The following is a 19968-nucleotide window of genomic DNA, read 5'->3' on the forward strand; positions in this document are numbered from 1 at the left end:
CTGCAAAAAGTAATGCAGTTTGACACCCTTTAACTTCCGTGGCTCAAGGCTATGGATTCTGGGATTTGTAGTTTTGTAAGATATTCAGCCTTCCTATCAGGGAGCTCTGATGCCACAACAAATTACAGATCCCAAAGGATGGAGCCAGGAGGTTAAAGTTGGTATCAAACTGCATTAATTGTGTAGAGTGGCAGCAGCTGAACTCCCAGCTCTGGCCAATTGAGGGGCTGAGCTAAATAGCATCATGCAATGTAGCCTTTCCTTATGTAAGAGTTGCTCTGACTACTTTCTCACAGCAGTAGGTAGGACAGCTGGAATCTCCATTATCACTCATGTGTTTTGTGAAGTGGAACCTCTTATTCTGAAATCCACTGATCTTTAAATGGGGGGGAGAAGAGAGAATAGAAGAAAAGTTCCCCAAACATTAGTAGGGTCCACAGTCTGTGGGTATGTGCCTTCAAGTCACCTGCCCTGTACAGAGGAGGTATAACAACTCCCATCTCCCCAAGCTGTTAGACTGTTAGAGTATTCCCGGCGGCAGGGATAGCACAAATATTCCAGCCTCGTTGGCTAGAGCTCAAATTGAGGTGGAGCAGAAATAAGCAGCTGAGAATTGCATTGAAGGGTATGTCTTATATATACTTCACTATAAAATGACTTCAGGTATAAGTTGAGGGTAGGGTTGCCCTAACCCGGTTGCCAACTGGGTTTTTCCCGGTTTTGGCGGCACCTGCCGGTCACGGCACGGGTGCCGGCAAAACCGGGAAAGCCCAGTTGCAGCGGGTTGCTAGGCAACCCTGGGGCTCGCTGCCCTCTCCTCCTCCAACGCGCATGGCCGCGCGGAAGAAGAGGAGGGCAGCGAGTCTGGGCGGAGGAGGCTGCAGGGGGCGGCACTCTTGGGCGCAGCCACGCCACCCTCCCCGCCTCCCTGCAGCCTCCTCGCCTCCTTCCTGGTCTCCGCGGGGGCCAAGAAGGAGGCGAAGCCCGGCCATCGCCACCAGCTCCTCGCCTCCTTCCTGGTCCCCGGGGGCCAGGAACAAGGCGAGGACCTGGCGATCGCCACGGCTCCTCACCTCCTTCCTGGTCCCCGCGGGGGCCAGGAACGAGGCGAGGCCACGGCGATGGCCGGCGGCTGCCGCCTCCTTCCTGTCCCTGCGGGGGCCAGGAACGGGCGAGGCCGTGGCGATGGCCGGCAGCCTGCTCGCCTCCTCTGGTCCCCGCGGGGGCCAGGAACAAGGCGAGGCCCGTCCTGGCCTCCGATCCGGCGAGGCCCGGGGCCCAGGCAGGGAGGGAAAGCCTCCTTAGTGGGGCTTTCCCTCGCCGCTTGGCCTCCGCTCCCTGCCGCGATCGGAGGTAAAATGTTGGACAGAATTTTCAAATGTAGGACACGTTTTTGTGTGTCCTGCATTTGAAATTTTGTCCTGCATTTTTCCCGGTTTGTGGGTCCGGCACTATGGCAACCCTAGTTGGCAGGTTTTGGGGGCCAAATTATGGTTTTTATATGACCCATGGATAGTTGAGGGTAAATTAGGGGCATGTAACAAAGGATCTAAAGGGTGAAGCCAAGGAAAACCATGCCAAAGAATGAACAAAATCCACAGGCATAACTGTTGTACTCACCGAAGCTGGATGGATGACAGAGCAAGTGGGTCAGTACTACCAGGACGATACACTCTTGCCTTCACCAGGGGGTGGTCCCTTTTTTAAATAGTAGTTAAAGGTCATACTTACATTCACCCATAGATAAGTCAATCTGGTTTTATTAGGTCTATTTTGTGACTGAAAGCTCTAGACATATACTGGTATATACAGTAATAAAATTTCTTCTGAATGTGGGCTTCAACCTTTCCCACTAAATTGTAGGCCAGCTTGCATGCTATTCATATGAGGGAGATTTTCAAAGTAGCAATTATGTTCAAGGTTTCTTTTAATATTGCATTAAATTATATCCAATTTTCTCCCAAAATGGGACTCAAAGGGGCTTACGGATATGTTAAAACAATTCAGGGCTGGAACAAACAGCTTCTTTAAAGCCACATTCAGGGCAGCTCAGAGTGCGCATTTATATGCCACACTTTTGAAACTGCCTTAAGCCACCGAAGTTGGGTTGCCGCCGATAGATATGGGCGGAAGACGCTCCAGAGGTGCAGTGTTTACATGCCACATGCTGCTGGAGTGTCTTGAAGATGGCTTCAGGTTTTGGCAGCGCCAGGAAATCCGACTTTTTTCCAGCCCCAAAAGTTGTAGATCTTTTTTGCTCCTTTTTGGCCCACTTCAAGGCAGATTGGGGCCGCAGCATGTGGTTACCGCTACCCCAATCCATCTTCAGTGGCGGCGGCTTCAAGCCACTCTTCTTGCCGGTCTGTTTCTGGCCTTAGTTGAGCTAAAATAAGTTTAGTTGAGCTAAAATAATAATTTGGCCCCTAATTCTAATGCTGTAAAAACTATCGCCGCCCCATGTTTTGGAACACTACTCCCATAATTCCTTAACATTTCCCGTGCTGTCTGGGGCTTTTAGGAATTATAATCCACAACATCTGGAGGATCAAAGAGTCCCACTTTATTGATTTTGACAGATATGGAAGGTGTTGTTGAAAGCATTTTCCTATGCCAGAATATTCACACTGAGGAATTTTCACGGATAAGCAGTAGGTAAAGAGATGCCACGGAGAGGATCAAACGGGGAAAGAAGATTGGAGCAAATGAAAACAGTTCAGATGGTCACTTTGTGCTTTTATCAGTTGGCCTTTTTCCAAATGTCTTCTAAAAGTGAAAGGGGGGTGGCTGGGAGTAAGCCTGTTTTCTGAGTTATAAGAAACATGGCATGCTGCCTTTATGTAGTGGATTGTTCTTGTTCTTTGCAACTTATTTATACCAGGTGTTAAATCTCTCCTGTGCCATGTCAAGTTGCTATCACAAGTTTCTCTATTATTTAATATGAAAAATTTTTAACAAGCTTCTCAGTGGAACTCTTCTGCTTGTGTGGTCTAGCTTTGGAAAAGAGCAGAAAACAGGATTTCCCTCTAGTGGTTTTGGGAGGACACTGACATTCCAAGCAAACATTTTTTATCTGTTTGATGGAGTAGTTGTACACTGTTTGGGAGATGGATTAGGCCCCTTGTGCTAAATTTACATTATTCCTGTTTTACTAGTACTGGATTGAAGCAACTTGTGGTCAGTAAAGACTGGTTTTCACATTATTGTTGTATTTTTTTTTCTTCCATGCAGGGTTCTGGCATGATTAAAGCTGGCTTTGCAGGTGATCAAATACCCAAGTACTGTTTCCCAAACTAGTAAGTATTCTGGTTGTGCTTGAGGATTTTGTGGATGCTCTGTATGTGGGAATAATGCTGGGCTTGAGAATGAAAGGCACAAGCTTTTCATAGTAACTCTGATGACCAAATAACTTGTCTGTAATATAGAATACATGCCCTCAGTGCTGAGATCTTTGGGGATTCACAGAAATGATTGCTTGTGGGGTTTTGAGTTATTCCTCAAAAGGTGTTCCTTAAAACTGCAAGCAAACTGCAGCTTCTTCATTCATTTACCTCATTTACCCAAACTCTGGAACGACCTGCCGGATGAGATCCGTCAGATAACATCATTAGACAGCTTTAAAAAAGCGGTCAAGACGGATCTCTTCCGGCAGGCCTTTCCAGATTAACCATCCCGGCCCAGGTTCCTGATTCCCTCATTCCTCCCGTGGCCCCATCTTAGTGATGGTCGAGGATCAACAGAGGGATATCAGGGTTTTTAGTTTTTAATTGTTGTTTTTATGCATTGACATTGTGTTTTTAATATGTTATACTGTTTAATATTGTCTTAAGGGGGGGAGGGATAAAGTGTTTTTAATTGTCATATTTTATATTTTACTGTTGTTAACCGCCCGGATTGGTTTGCCAGAGGGCGGTATACAAATAAATATTATTATTATTATTATTATTATTATTATTATTATTATAATGTAAGGGAGCTTCCTCACTATTCCTCTTTTCTTTAAGTGGTGGGTGCATGTTCTCATCAAGTTTCAAGTGACATGTCTTACTCACTGGCTCTTGAGTCTTACTAGTGAAGTATTTAACTGTTTGATCTATGCCTTGTGTTCCAAGAGCTGACATTCATTTTGTGTATGATGCCTTTCAGTGTGGGCAGACCAAAGCATGTTCGTGTTATGGCTGGAGCTTTGGAAGGTGACATTTTCATAGGCCCAAAAGCAGAGGTATGTCCACCATATTAACTGACCCCACTCTACACTTTCAATCTAATTCTATCCTTTGATTGTATCTTCATATACCATTTATATAGTCCTTCTGATAACAAGACAAGGCAACTTGATTGAAACAATGGGCGGTGTAAGATATATTTTGGTTCCCAGGATCCTTCAACATATCTGGTTGTTTTGTATAGACATAGCAGTGTTTGCAGAATGTGTATACATCTGCTAAATTTTAGATTACCCTCATGGACATGTTGTATAATTTCTGTTGCCACTGCAATTTCCAGTGTACACCCAGTATCTGATGTGTATAAGGTAGTGATGGAAACCATACAGCTTTCCAGATGTAGTTGGATTGCAGTTCTTATTGACCTTTGCCAGTGTAGGGATGGTCCCATCAACATTGAGAGAGGCACAAATCACCCTATTGGAATGTAGGTTGGGGGCTGGATCTCAGTCAAGTGATCAACTTGTATTAAGATTAATTATTGAATATCTTTCTTTACCAAATTCCATACCTGCACAAATAAGTAACATGTGCATAGTCTGCTGTAATGAATTTGTTAGGCATTTTGAGAACAGAGCCATTTGTCTCCACACCAGTCCTGACACTAAATTTGAAATAAATCCAGATATTGTTTCCTGTGCACTGTCTTATTAGATTTTGGGGTCAGTGTCAAGTGACATTCAAGTGTAGATACAGACAACTGCTCCTCAAAAAAAAAACAAGCAACAACACTGGATCCAGAAGTTTATGAAAACTATCACTGAGTCATTAACATTTCCCACAATTCCTTTTGGTCAAGATGCTTGAGATAGTGATTATAGCACAATTGCAGAGGCTCTTGGATTGAATATCTACATCCATTTCACACTGGGTTCAGGCCTGGTTTTGGACAAAATAAGCCTTGATCACCCTAATGAATGAGAGGGACGTGAGGAGTGATCTTGTTGGCCCCTCCTTGATCTCTAGGTGGTTGTGGTGTAGTGGAAGGCCATCTCTGTTGTGGCTCCCACTGTGTGAAAGGGTCTACCCCATAGAAATCAGGCAGGCTCCAATATTAAGTGTTTTGTGCCATCAATTAATTGAAGATGTATCTCTTTACCCAGGAATTGTCCTTGTTAAACCTATCATTTACCCCTTGGTTTTTAAATGAATGGTTTTAATGGATTTTACTATTTTTATTGTTTTATAATTTAAAACATTGTGTGTAAACCACTTTGGAATTTATATAAATGTTGGAAATAAATAAAATATGTTCACCTTTGTATGAGAAACTAGTTTGGGGATCAAAAGTCCTGAAAAAGTTAACAGATTCCATCTTGCCAGCTGAATCTTCCTGCCATATGGTCTCTGGTGATCCTAAATTTTGAATATTCAGAATGAAGAATGTTAATAGCAATGGTGGCGATCTCCATACTTGGTTTGCTGTTTCTAAGAGGGCAAATTTAATTTGGCATTGAGAGCCTCATTTCTCTGTCAGAAGCTCATTCTTTCTGTTGGGAGGATGGGAGAAGTGGCCCTGTTTGTGGAAGAAAATGACAGTAGTTCCTAATTGTTCGCTGGAATTGCTGGAAAGTAAATTCACTGTAAACAATGGCCAAAGATGCTTCCAATTGGATGGTTTATAGTCCTCTCCATCCAAAAGATAGTGAAGGTATTCCATCTCTTGTTCCTAAACGTAGTGTGTGTGTGTGTGAGAGAGAGAGAGATGGGGAAAGGGTGGGAAAACACAACTGAGAACCATTATCTGGCAAACTTCCCCTCTTGTAGGAACATGCTGTGAATGGGGCGATGTGTTCACACATTGACATCCTTTATTGGAAGCTTCCTGGGTCTTTAGATGGACACAACAGGAGGTTTATCTGCCCCTCCTGATTGACTTACTATCTTGTTTCTTTATTTTGGCTAGGAGCACAGAGGCCTTCTTTCCATACGCTACCCCATGGAACATGGCATTGTGAAGGACTGGAATGACATGGAACGCATTTGGCAGTATGTGTATTCCAAAGACCAACTCCAGACCTTCTCAGAAGAGGTGAGCTGACTCCTCCAAATGCCAGGCCAGCTCCTGCATTGCAGTTTGGTACAGTAGCTTTGCAGCCCTGTTACCCTCTGCTACCATTATTATCTGTTCTTGTACTCCTCACTTCATCTGGATAGCATTTTCATTACCTTCCCTGGGCTGCCTTTATTATCTACAGTTGCCTCTGCTCACTAAATCAAAGAGGGTTCACTGAATCAAAACTTTGAAGTTGTATTTGAACAGAAGTTATTTTTCTCTTTACCCACTCTGACATTCTGCCAGTCCAGTGTTGTGAAACAGTAGTCCCTTGTTCAGCTGGAAGTGGAGGCTTGGAGTTGCTGTGAAAATCTATTCCTTCTAGAAATGCCAGTTCTACAAGGTCATTGCAAATCTGAAGGAGTGGCTTAATTTCACTTACCTTAATTTATTTTCTATGTACCACAGTGCAGAAAAATCCAGCCATGGGGTCCTTGGGCAGAATTTCTGTGTTACTTCACCTTTAGGTATAGCTCTGCTTGCTCATTACTACCCGCTGTGGCAAGATTGGGGACTCCTTGGCCTTAGAGGCTCCTGCCTGCTTTTCGTTTGCTGTGTCATAGTTCCTAGGAAAGACAGAATATAAAATATATTCTAAACTAATGTATCCTAAACTAGATGTCAACCATTCCTAAGCTGGCACTTTCTAACAGGATTAGACAAAGTTCCCATCATGTCCAGCCAGCATGTCTTTTGGCTGTTCTGCCTAAAGGTAATGGAATGTGTACAACAAAGTAAGTGGGTTGGCGATAACCCATAGATGCCTGTTCTTCTGAGTAGCTTGCATGATTCCCAGATGGCTTTTCTTCTCAGGACTGAGTTTATCATATATTTTCAAGTCAGTTTCCTGGCCTGGTAATTTTGTCCAGATGTTTGATACGTGTTTAGTACAATAAGTTTGCTTCCCTTCACTTTCTATACTCATCACTTTAAGTAGTGATTAGGAAGGCCTGTTGTCTGTGGTGTCTAATTCTTTTCCTACCTGTACAGAGTCCTGGAAATGTATTTCAATTACTCAGAAATCAGTTACTCGGAAATTTCTTGACTTGAAAAATCCACTTAACTCAGGGTCTTGGTGGAGTTCAACACTGAAATGGGCAAACATTCTGAATCCAGTGTTCTGCACTGGAAACATCTGGGGGCCTCATGGACTGTCTCATAGACAAAAAAAAAAAAAAAAAAAGGGGGGGGGGGAGAAAAACTAATTCAGAAACAGCCAGGATAATTTGTTTTGGTTTTTTGCTAGACAGAAGTGCAGAAGTCATCTATTTAAAAAGTGAATTCCATCCTCTCTTTTTTGGCCAGAAAAATATTCTTGGGGGTTAAGGACCAAAAAAACAGCCATATGTGAACCTACGGCTGTAATTTTGCTTACTCCCATTCTAGACAGTAGAGTCTTTTGTGTTCTTTCCCACCAGCATCCTGTTCTCCTAACAGAGGCTCCACTAAACCCACGTAAGAACCGTGAACGAGCAGCTGAAGTTTTCTTTGAGACCTTTAATGTGCCAGCCTTGTTCATCTCCATGCAAGCTGTGCTTAGCCTGTGAGTACTTTCTACAAACAGATATGACTCCCATTATTTTTGGAACTCACCTTAGAGGAGCACTCAATGCCTTTAATGCAGAACATTAATTTATATAGAAGCTGCTTACACTTAATAAATAGGATTTGGGTGTGATTAAATAAATAAATAAATAAAACTTTTATTTATATCCCACTTTTCTGTGACAGGACAATCAAAGCGGCTACAACATTAAAATCCACATTTACAAATTTATGTCCCAAATTCCTCCCCTTAAAACAGGATTAAACAAATTACAATTAAAACATCTATTAAAAACACAATAAAATACAGCGAGGACAGAGCGGTGGGCTGATACATGATGTGGGGGGGGCAGTCATTCTGTGGCCAGGCACTTTTATTCAGGAAAGGCCTGCCAGAAGCTGTCAAAGCTAGCAATTTGACGGATCTCGTCTGGCAGACCGTTCCATAGTTTGGGAGCAATTGCAGAGAAGGCCCTCTGGGAGGTAGCAGTTAGTCTGTTTTTTAAAGACTGCAATAGATTCCTCCCAGAGGACCTGAGGGTGCGGGGCGGATTATATGGAAGCAGGCGATCCCTCAAATAGGTTGGACCCAAGCCATGTAGGGCTTTAAAGGTTATAACCAACACCTTTTACTGTGCTCGGAAACTAATAGGCAGCCAGTGAAGAGATTTTAAGATGGGTGTTATTTGGTCACTCCTAGTTTTTACGACGACCAGCCTGGCTGCCATATTTTGCACTAGTTGAAGTTTCCAGACTAGACACAAGGGTAGCCCCATGTAGAGCGCATTACAGAAATCAAGTCGTGAAGTTACCAGTGAATGTACAACAGTTTCTAGGTCCTTTACTTCCAGGAAAGGGCGCAGCTAGCATATCAGCCGAAGCTGATAACAGGCGCTCCTGATCGTCGCATTCACCTGATTTCTCATGTGAAGCGACGGATCTAGGAGCACCCCTAGACTGCGAACATAGTCCTTTGTGGAGAGTGTGACCCCATCTAGGACTGGAAGTTGCAACCCTATACCTGGTTTGGGGGCCCCTACTGTAAGTACCTCCGTTTTGTCTGGATTCAGCCTGAGCTTGTTTTTCCTCATCCAGCCCATTACCGCTTCAAGACACTGACTGCGGGGAGAAATGCCATCTGTTGTCATAGCTGCTGATCGGGACATGGAGAAATATATTTGGATGTCATCAGTGTACTGATAACACCCTGCCCCATGTCTGCGAATGATTTCTCCCAGTGGCTTCATATAAATGTTGAATAGCATCGGGGACAGTATGGTGCCTTGAAGGATGCGACATTTAAGCTCCGTTTTCGAGGAGCAACTGTCCCCGAGCATCACCCTCTGGAATCTACCCAAGAGGAAGGACCGGAACCACTGGAGTGCAGTGCCACCGATTCCTAACTCTCCCAGGCGTTCCAAGAGGATGTCATGATCTATTGTATCGAAGGCCGCTGAGAGGTCTAGAAGCACCAACAGGGTCACGCTTCCTCTGTCAATGCCTAGACGAAGATTGTCAGCCAGAGCAACCATGGCAGTCTCCACCCCATATCCCATCCTGAAGCCAGTTTGAAATGGGTCTAGATAATCAGTTTCATCCAAGATGACTTGGAGTTGAAGGGCGACAGCCCTCTCAATCACCTTGCTCAAAAATGGCAGATGAGATACAGGCCTGTAGTTCTTCATATCCAGGGGGTCCAGGGAAGGTTTTTTTAGGAGCGGTCTAACAACCGATTAGTAACTTCAAGGAAACAAATCTGTGTATGCTTACTGAGTAATAATTCCTACCTTGTATAGTGGAGTTACACTCCCAAGGAAGCATGCCCAGGACATGGAGCACTAGCCATGTGAACTGTCTTTTCCAATAATTTATTACGTGATGACTAAATGCCCAGGTTTATATTAGTAGCACAAATTATCGTTGCTGTACAGTATGTGCATTAGAAAAATGCTTATACTTTTTAAAAATGAATTCTCTTTGTTAGAGGTTGGATCTACAATATTAAATTTTTCCTTTTGCTGTCTGAACCAAGTAACAATTACTATTGCTTGGGGTGGTACGTCCTTTAATTTCACTTTAGTTTTATCTAGACAAGTCAGGATAAACTTGATTGTCCTCAAATGAGAATTCTTTTAGAAGATGTTGTTGGCTGATTTTCAAGTCATGCTGATTTTCTACAAATTCATTTTTGTGTGAGTTGTTTTGAAACATATCATCCTTTCTTAGTTATGCGACTGGGCGAACCACAGGAGTGGTGTTGGACTCTGGAGATGGGGTCACACATGCTGTACCTATTTATGAAGGGTTTGCCATGCCCCACTCTATTATGCGGATCGACATAGCTGGCCGTGATGTCTCCCGTTTCCTTCGTCTGTATCTCCGGAAGGAAGGCTATGACTTCCATACAACTTCTGAATTTGAGATCGTCAAAACTATAAAAGAGGTGCCTGGATGTCTCTTTGTCTTTGATTCAGGGTGCCTTCAGTTGTAAGGGAGCTGAATAGTGGAAGATAGACTGGTAGACTGGGGCTGCAACAACTGAGCTATCTGCAGAGCATAGGAAAGTGCCTTTTTTTGCCTACACATCCCACATATTGGGAGAACCTCCAACGCATGCCCCATGTATACTGTGCTACTATGTCTGTGTCAAGGGATGCTCCACCATTATCAAAGAGGATCTTGGCCTTCGATAGTCAAGAGCTGTGTTGGTTGGGGATGATGAAATCTGGAGGGAGGCAATTTGGCAAAGGCTGGCGTAATTCATTAACAGCATATTCCCAATCCTATAAACATAACCAAACAAACCATCCTATAACTCATTGAGTTCACATAATAGCCTATAGTGCTAAGCTGTCACCTGTAAAGATCACCTACATTGCTTTATTATATAAGTGTTGATGCTTGTCCTGATAGACTAGAGTCTCTAATAACAGTTACCTAATCTCTCATACCTTTATCACTTTCAAATGTTGTCTTCTAGATTAAAAACTGCGTCCTAGTCATAATTAAACTGTATTCTACAAAAGAAAAGGCTTAATGAATTTCAAAAGAAACAAGATAACTGAGCTTAGGTGGTCTTCAAACAAATATGTGAGCTAGATTAGGTCTAGTACTCTGCCTGTTTTTTTTTTTTTTTTAATGCTTCCTAAATCTCTCATTCGAATGTTTGGTTGAGGGTTAAAAGGCTTTGACATAGGGATAGTGGTTCTCCTAATGCATCAGAAGATTTAATTCAGTGTTTAACAGCAATATTCCCTGGGATGCTTAGTCTTGTAAAAGGATTGGTTTGAATGACTGACATACCTGTGTTTGTCTTTCCTTCACAGCGGGCTTGTTACCTGTCAATAAACCCACAGAAGGATGAGACATTAGAAACTGAAAAAGCTCAGTATTACCTTCCAGATGGAAGCACCATTGAGGTTTGTGAAGACTTGGCCTGGTTGGAAGCAAAATATTGTTGAATGAGTTTTTAATTACCATATCAAGTCACACAGTCACAGAAACAAAGTCTTCCCACTCACATCAGAAGCAAAAAGTCTAGAATGTGGATTGAAATATAACTCCATAAAACTTTATAAATAGAAATAAAAATGTTAAAACTTTAGCTGTGTAAAATTAGTGCTACAAAGAACTAAGTTTATAAATAAATAAATCATTAAAATAGGTATCACATAAAAATAAGTTTCATTAAGGTACTTAAAATGTTTTCATAAATATTTTAATGAAACCTATTTTTATGTGATACCTGTTTTAATGACTTGGTTATTTATAAACTTGGTTCTTTAAAAGAGGGAGATTTCCCATGAGAATAAATTATATACTGACCTGCAGTCTGTGAAATGTTTAACTAAACAAATTGTAAAGACTGTAGTTATATTTATAAGGTCTCTCTTTCCTACCCATTTTATCAGAAATAAGAGTGAAAGGGCTTGGGTAATGCCTACTGGGGTGTACGCTAAATAACATGCCTACCCACTGAATGGTGTAGCTTCAGGCCTCATAGATGGCTTTTCTTCCATGGACTAAGAAAAAGCAAGATTAATTATGGGAAAGGAACATAACTATACTCACTTTCATAATGTGCACATGTTCAGAAATTTATATTTTAGCACGGATAATACACATCTTTGACTGAATATAGCGTGCTAAAAAGTGACACCCCTCCCCCAATGAAAGCAAAGGATTGCCCAGAGGGCATCATTGAAAGACATGGCACTTCCATCATTCCTCAGCGTGTACCATCTAGGCAAGGATTTTTGTTTTTACAAGGTAAGAGCCCTAGTGTTTGGCTGTTCATACAGATGGAGGTCAGTTTGCCTCGGTTTTGATATTCTATATGTAAATACTTTTTATGTGGCAAATATAAAGATCGCTTCTGTAGGAATAAGATTAACTCCCTTGTCTTTTTTGCAGATTGGCCCAGCTCGATTTCGGGCCCCGGAGTTGCTATTCCGTCCAGATCTGATTGGGGAAGAGTGTGAGGGACTGCACGAAGTGTTGGTTTTTGCAATTCAAAAATCTGACATGGACTTGAGGCGAACACTTTTCTCCAACATTGTCCTGTCTGGAGGCTCAACACTCTTCAAAGGTTCCTTCAGTTTGATTGCTTCTTTGCTTTTCTTTGTACTCTGTGGTCTGAGATAATGTTAAACTCTATTCTGTACCTTCCCTGTAGAAATAAGGTTTACTTTAGTTCTGGAGGGGGGCTGTGAGGATTGGTCAAAATGCTTACTGAGCAGAGCAGGAGACATAGTTCCACCCCAGCTGGATATTTGTGTGTGTGTGTGTTTGTGTGTGCATGCGCGTGCGCTTGCACCCCAGAGAGAAACAGACAGACTGAGATTCAATATCTGATATGCCTTCCAACTATGCCAGTTTCTTTTTATAGGCTAAAAAGACACCATTGTAATGTGCTCTATTTAAACTGTTCCTCCCCCATCCCACCCCAAATTTTGTAGATAGGTACTGCTTATTTTACCATAACCTTTCCCAAACTGAAACCTTCCAGAAGTGTTGGAGTACAGTGGTTACACTGGCTGGGGATGCTGGGAGTTAAAGTACAGCACATCTGGAGGACCATGGACTGGGGAAGCTTGCTGCCATATCTTTAGATCTGAGGCACATGAAACACAACACCAACCAAAGCATGGCAGTTTCATATTTTGACACAAAGAAAAACCTAATGGGTGAGGAAAGAAGTGAAAAGGGAAAAATTCCACACATAGCCTTGAAAATCAATGGGGTTCGATGTCCAGTATCTTCAGCACATTGAAAAATAAGCCAGAATTTTATCTGTGACTCCTTTAAGATGAATTTGGTATTTTTCTTCTATTTAGGTTTTGGTGATAGGCTTCTTAGTGAAGTGAAGAAACTGGCCCCCAAGGACGTCAAAATCAGGGTAAGTTTAGTTTCATTTCATTTATATGCTGCCTTTCTCCCAGATTGGGACCCAAGATGCCTTATAAAAAGCAGCAATTAAAGCTAACAATAGAATTGTAAAAATAATTAAAATCATCACATTAGGGTATTGTCAGCAGAACTGAGACCCTCTGAAAGATGGGCTCATGCACCATTGGTCACTTTGTAGACACTCCTTTGCTTGTCTAGGATAAGCAATGGCCTCTCTTAATGGCCCTCTATAGGGCATCTCTCTGTTTGTTTCAGTCATTTGCAGTAATGTTAACAATGGTGGTTAGAGAGCCTTGTAATTGTTCCCTCCACTTTTTATTCAAATCTATTAAGGGTTTTCCAGAATAATATGTTTCAGAGGATAGCGCTATTAGTCGACTGCAGCGAAACCAACAGAAATTTTGTGTGACTTGAAAATTTTTGTGGGACAGAGCCCATTTTGTTAGATGTGAATAACATGGCTTCCTTTGAAGTGATATCTACGTACTGATTACTTACCTTTTTGGACTCCAGACCAGTTGGATGGTGCATAAGAATGGAACACTGCCTCTGCCTCTATCCAGCTCTCTTTTTCTCTTTTTACTCCAGATATCTGCTCCTCAGGAGAGACTGTATTCTACATGGATTGGGTGTGTACAAGATAAGTCTTCCTGCCCAGAAATATTAGTCTTAGTTGCCACTTTCATTGCTTCTCCCACTAATTCAGATAAAAGAAATGGTACAGATACTAACTGTATCTGATATAGTTAGTACACATGACTGTAGTCGAGTAATGTAGGTGCTCTTTGGAGATGGGGGAAACACTTGCTGGTGCTGTGCTTAGTGAAGGGATTGGAAGCCCAACATGGTACAGCCAGCCCTCCATATCCACAGATTCAATCATTCACATCCTGAAAAAAATACTCAAAAATACATAAATTCCAAAAAGCAAACCTTGATTTTGCCGTTTTATATAAGAGACACAGTTTTCCTATGCCATTGTATTTAACAGAGTGCGAACATCTATGGATCTTGCTGTCCACAGGAGATCCTGGAACCAAACCCCAGCGAATACCAAGAGCTCACTTTACATGCTTTTTATCCAGAGGCTGGAAGAACAAGCAACTGTGGCTTTGACTCAGTTGAGAAAATCCTGTACCCATAGACTTGTTTCTTGAAGAGTGTTTGTATGCTGTAGAATTGTTGTATAGTGCATACCGTATATACTCATGTATAAGTCGACCTCATGTATAAGTCAAGGGCAGTTTTTGGATCCAAAATCATGGATTTTGATATGACCCATGGATAAGTCGAGGGTCAAACACTGGAGGATGTTACAAAAGATCTAAAGGGGGGAACAAAGCACCACTTCCCTCCCTATATCTCCCTCTCTGGACATCTCCCAAGCATCAGTCTCGGCATGGAAAAGGGGAAACAAACCTTGGCACATACACACACACTTCCCCTTACAAAAAAGGAGGACAGACACCATTCTTTCTCTGCTTTCCACCCCAAGGACTCCCAAGGATCAGGGCTTGCCAAAAAGGAGGACAGACCCACTGCTCTCCAACCCAAGGACCCCCAAGGATCAGGGCTTGCCAGAAAAGGAGGACAGACCCCACTCTTTCTCTGCTCTCCACCCCAAGGACCCCCAAGGATCAGGGCTTGCCAAAAAAGGAGGACAGACCCCACTCTTTCTCTGCTCTCCACCCCAAGGACCCCTAAGGATCAGGGCTTGCCAAAAAGGAGGACAGACCTTTCTCTCTCTTTGCTTTTCAACCTCAGGATTTCCAGGCAAAACGGGGGACAAGCCAGGGCATACAATGTGTTTGTGTCCTTTGACTCAACAGCAGCTTGTTAGCTCTGGCTGCACAGGAAGGCTGAGAGGGAAAACAAAGACACACACACACACACACACACACGGAGAGAGGAGGAGAGCGGGCACCGGGGCTTCAAACAGGGAGCCGTTACAAGGCTACAGAGGAAGGTGGGCACTTATTATTTCAGGAAATTTATAAGCATAAACTCATTGACCCTTCCATAAGTCTACCCATGATTTTGGAGTCCATTTTGGGGCATAAATTTTTCGACTTATAGTCAAGTATATACGGTAGTTCATACGGAACACTGTTTAGGCATACCAGATCACTTAATGCCCTCATGAACTGAATGCACCCTGCACATGTACATTACATGAAAAAACTGCAATGGCTCTCACATACCATTACAAAAAGGGCCCTGGTATGATTCTTTTTCGTGAGCCCTTTGACTCACACAAATGTTCAAAGGCATCTCCTCAGTAGCTCATTTAGACACTTTTATAACTGAGTGAACATTTTGGTAATAGCCCTGCCCCTCAGTGCATGTAAAAATAGTTCACACCTTATACCTCAGTTCATAGGGTGGGGGGAATTAGCAACTTTTTGACAATGTATCTAATTCTCATTTGCTTCCTCCACAGAGGCTCCATCCTGGCTTCACTGGATACATTTAAGAAAATGTGGGTTTCCAAGAAAGAATATGAGGAAGATAGTTCCCGGGCAATCCATCGAAAAACCTTCTAGTCTGGGAGCATTCTGCGATCTCCTTGGAGATTCTTTCTTTTCCTCAACTCGCTTTTTTGAGTGTCTGAGGAGCTCCCCCTGTGTGTGTATGTGTATCGGTAGGTGGGTGCCAGCGTGCGCTAGACTTTCCCAGAGCAAATGGGAAGGCTAGGATTTTGACTTGACTATTGATTGGTCTTGTGAGAGGCAGATGAACAATGGGAATGAACCTGTTGGAGAGATTGGTTCCTTTTTCACTTGATCTCTGGATTTTTGAGACTACATTTGTGTCATTGAGGACAGATAGTATGGCTTAGAAACCAAACAGGTTAGTGGAATGGAAATGAATGTGTGGTAAACCAGCCCATGTTCGGGCAGCAAACACAAGGTCTGAGTCAGAACACGGACCAGGTTGAAGTTGTGAAGGTCATCACAGAAATTTGGAGCATAGAAATTGATGATTAGCTAGTTTCTTCTCAGTTGCTCAGCAGTTGTTTTTTAGATGGCCAATTCATATTCACTCTCCCTTTCTATTTTTTAAAAAAACGCAACACACAAAAGAAAATAAGCACATTCTAAGCTGTTATAAGCCCAGTACGTCTGTGTGTATGTGTATGTATAAAAATCCTTAGGCTGGTGTGTGAGAATCTGAACCATGACAAGACAGTTGGAGCAGTTAATTTTAGGAACTAGTTTGTAATGCATGGTGTAGAACAATAACATCTTCCTTTATTCTATTCTAGACCGTCCTCATCTTGCAACCTTGTAGTGAGGCAGTCACCTGTCGTACAGTCAAGTACCCAGGGCATATTAAGACCCATTCTCTTCTTCATCTGCCCACCACTGTTTCCTTCCCCATTATTCTAAAGGTTTACAATGTTGACTTTCTCTGAAAGCTAAAGGCTTTATGCCCACATCATAACCACTACTGTAGGGGCCGGTTATCCATGCTTGCTGGGAAGCTGCATAACTGTTTTTAGTATTAACTTTATTTATTGAAAAGTTTTGATGGTATCTGAACTACTAATTGGGACCTAGGGTTTGTTCCCCTGCCTTTCTGTTCCGCTATACTATGTTTTCCATTGCTTATCATTAGCATTGACATTTTAACAGTGTACTTACTTTGTACAGTTGGGTTAGCCCTGTAACCATCCCCACTCCTTGAAGTGGTTGTTTTCATGAATGCACCGCATGAGGGAACAATAAACTCCATTAGAATATGTTGAGAATTGAGTAGTAAGCTCCAGAGAGAAGCTGTAATTCTGACATTGTGTTAATCCCTTTCAGCTGCTTCTGTACTGTTACAGAAAGGAAAAATAGTTTACTTTGAAATGTGTTTGTGTTTCTTGATTTTTTTTATTATTTTTTTTATTTTTTGATTTTTTGATTTATTTTTTTTACAAAAAATACATTTTGGTGCTTCTTATTTTTCAATTTTTAAAACATTTATTTGTTAATGCTGCTGCTGAAGACCAAATATTTTACATCCTTGGCCACTTAAGTATTAGAAGACAAGGCAGCAGGAAATGAGCCTTATGTCTGCCAGTAGCCAAATGATGGAAGAGAAACTGCAATAGGAAGTGAGAGCTGAGGGACTCGAGTTGCCCAAGATGATGGAGGCAAAATCTTGTCTTGTTCACTGCTGGTGATGTATTTTGAATGTGGTCCAATTGTGTTTTGGATACAAGCCTTTTTGTTTGGCTCTTAGGTCAACATTCTCAGAAAACATTTTTAGGACTAGAGTATGCAAGTTGCTTCTGTTACAGGTTTCAAGCAGCAGGAACTGTGCCTCACCAAAAGTGGGAAAATTATGTCTCATGCTCACTTCCCTGCAGAATGGAGAATGGTTAGGTAGTTAAAATTCAGTGTAATCTTATGCATTATGCAATATGCCTATAGTATTAAAAAGAGCAACAAAGAAACAGTATTAATTCATGCAAATGAACATGTGAGACATCAGCTCCACCTGTGTAAGCTTTCCTGTGTCACTTCCGAATGTAATAGCAGATGTACTTCTGGTGAATTTTGTAGGGTTAAAAAACCTGACATAGGCGCGTTACAGACCGCCAAAAGGGTGGTCTGCCACTGCCCTTGTTTGCTGCATGAAGGAGCTGTAGCGGACAAACCGCTCAGCTCCTCCACGCAGCAAAAAGAACCCGCAAAAAGCAGGTTCTTCTTGCGGCGCAGTTATGATGCCGCAAGGCGCCAATGGCGTCACAACTGCACTGCGACATGCAGACACTAGGCGTCCGTCACGTCAAAATGGCGGCGCCCATCTGTATAGAGTGCCGCCATTTTGATGCCCTCGTCACGTGCGAGGGGTGAGGGCCGTCTCAAAGTGCAGCCCCTCGCACATGACAACGGCGCTTGTATGGGCCCGTCTCTAATGCGCCATAGCTTGGCAAAAAAGTTCAATACTCTTGGCTATCTTGTTGTTTTGGGGGTATAAGAGGGTATTGGAAGAGCTTGCTACTTCCATGGGGATTTCCTTCCCTTGCCTTCAGACAGAGTAGTAATGTTCTTTTGATTAACATTGATTAGAATCTAAACATTTCATTTTCTTCAGTTATAAAGAATATTATCCGTGGGTGCATTGCAATATTTCCTTAAACAGGAGTTTCAAGAGTTTTGCTTGTCTCAGATGTCCAGGCAGGAAATGCTAGGGCATTATTCACACTAAATTGTTGTCTTAGGACTTGACCACTAAAAGATATCATAGAGCAAAGTCTGCTTCCTAAGTTACATAATTCATTTTCTGCTACAGAAAATGGGTTATGGAAGCACTGTTAGTGAATAAAAGGCTATTTTGTAGTAACATTGTGTAAGACACTGCTACAAGATAGGAATAAAAAAAAACCTGTTTTCTCTTTCCCAACTCACTGTAATAACCTATTTTCAATATTTGCTATCATGGGTTTGCTTGACTCAGGCCTGTTACAGACAGGCCAAAATAAAGCTGCTTCGAGTCACTTTGGAGGTATGGTATTTCAATGATGCATGAGTCCTAAGGGTCCAAAAGCCATACCAAAGCTGCACTCCAGTCCTTAGGACAGGAGCGTAGCTTTGGTGTGGCTTTTGGACTCTTAGGACGCATGCATCATTGAAATACCATACCTCCAAAGTGACTCGAAGCAGCTTTATTTTGGCCTGTCTGTAACAGGCCTCAGATGTACAACGATGGTCCAAAACACTCTGCACAAATAATCCAGTTTGAGACCACTTTAACTGTCCCGGCTCAGTGCTAGGGTATTCTGGAAATTGTACTTTTATGAGACATTTAGCCTTCTCTGTCAGAAAACTCTGGTGCCACAATAAACTACCATTCCCAGGATTCCCTAGCACTGAGCCAGGGCAGTTAAAGCAGTCTCAAACTGGATAATTTCTGCAGTGTGTTTTGAACCTAAATCAGCTGGCACTGCAGGGAAAGCACATCTTCCATTGTTAGTTTTAGATAGTTGTCTTCTAATCCAGGAGTCTTATCAACACTTCTTTATTGAAGAAATCATTTTGATTTTCACTTCAAGTGAAAATACATTTCCCCTAGAATGAACCCAGCAGTTCACTGTTGTGAGTGAAGTCTAGACACTGCTAAAGCAAGATGTAAAGGCTTGTTGTAGCCTTGAATTGAGATCTAAGATGGTCTGCTTCAGTGATTCCTATTAACCATTTGGATTTTGGGCCCAAGCTCAAGCAGTACATTTTTGATATGGAGACCAAGACATGAAATCTGAATTTGCATAAAGGATGATTCTTTGATTTCTCATCTTGCTCTCATTTAGCAGCAGCCTGAGGCTAAGCTTGTTTTACATATTATGATTATGAGCTACAGGACTGAATGCACTTCTAGGGGTATTTACAGTCTGATCAATTACTAGTGGGGTAGCTCAGACTACTAGATTCTTCACTGGTAAGATAGATTAACATACAGGGTAGCTTTGGGCTAGTTTACAAAGGACCACATAACTAACCTGTTGCAACAGGGAAAGGATACCAGTCCATATTTCTTGCCTTATGTTACAAGAATGTTATATTTTGTTTTGAACTGTCTAATATTTGAAATGCATGCCCAGGGCTGTAGAGGACTTGATTCTTGTTTGATTTCTGTCCAAAGTAATGTTGATAGACTTCCTCATAATTGCTGCCGCGAGAGTGGAACAACCCTTACATTTGCAGTTGCAATCATGGGGAAATAGTGCAGGACTTGGAAAGGTTA

General features: G+C 42.2%; 1 protein-coding gene across 1 annotated transcript in view; it reads left to right on the plus strand.

Annotated features, from left to right (window-relative positions):
- Positions 1 to 18755, plus strand: part of ACTR1A (actin related protein 1A) — a 515484-nt gene extending 496729 nt beyond the window's left edge. Inside the window, exons 2-11 of the mRNA XM_042457637.1 lie at positions 3229 to 3293; positions 4144 to 4219; positions 6130 to 6255; positions 7698 to 7822; positions 10051 to 10267; positions 11151 to 11243; positions 12238 to 12412; positions 13161 to 13222; positions 13822 to 13862; positions 15674 to 18755. Of these exons, the coding sequence (XP_042313571.1) occupies positions 3229 to 3293; positions 4144 to 4219; positions 6130 to 6255; positions 7698 to 7822; positions 10051 to 10267; positions 11151 to 11243; positions 12238 to 12412; positions 13161 to 13222; positions 13822 to 13862; positions 15674 to 15776 (1083 nt within the window). The 3' untranslated portion in view covers positions 15777 to 18755. The remainder of the gene's footprint in view (positions 1 to 3228; positions 3294 to 4143; positions 4220 to 6129; positions 6256 to 7697; positions 7823 to 10050; positions 10268 to 11150; positions 11244 to 12237; positions 12413 to 13160; positions 13223 to 13821; positions 13863 to 15673) is intronic.
- Positions 18756 to 19968: the final 1213 nt, after the last annotated feature.

This window comes from Sceloporus undulatus, chromosome 3 (genome assembly GCF_019175285.1).
Source record: "Sceloporus undulatus isolate JIND9_A2432 ecotype Alabama chromosome 3, SceUnd_v1.1, whole genome shotgun sequence".
NCBI classification, from domain to species: Eukaryota; Metazoa; Chordata; class Lepidosauria; order Squamata; family Phrynosomatidae; genus Sceloporus; species Sceloporus undulatus.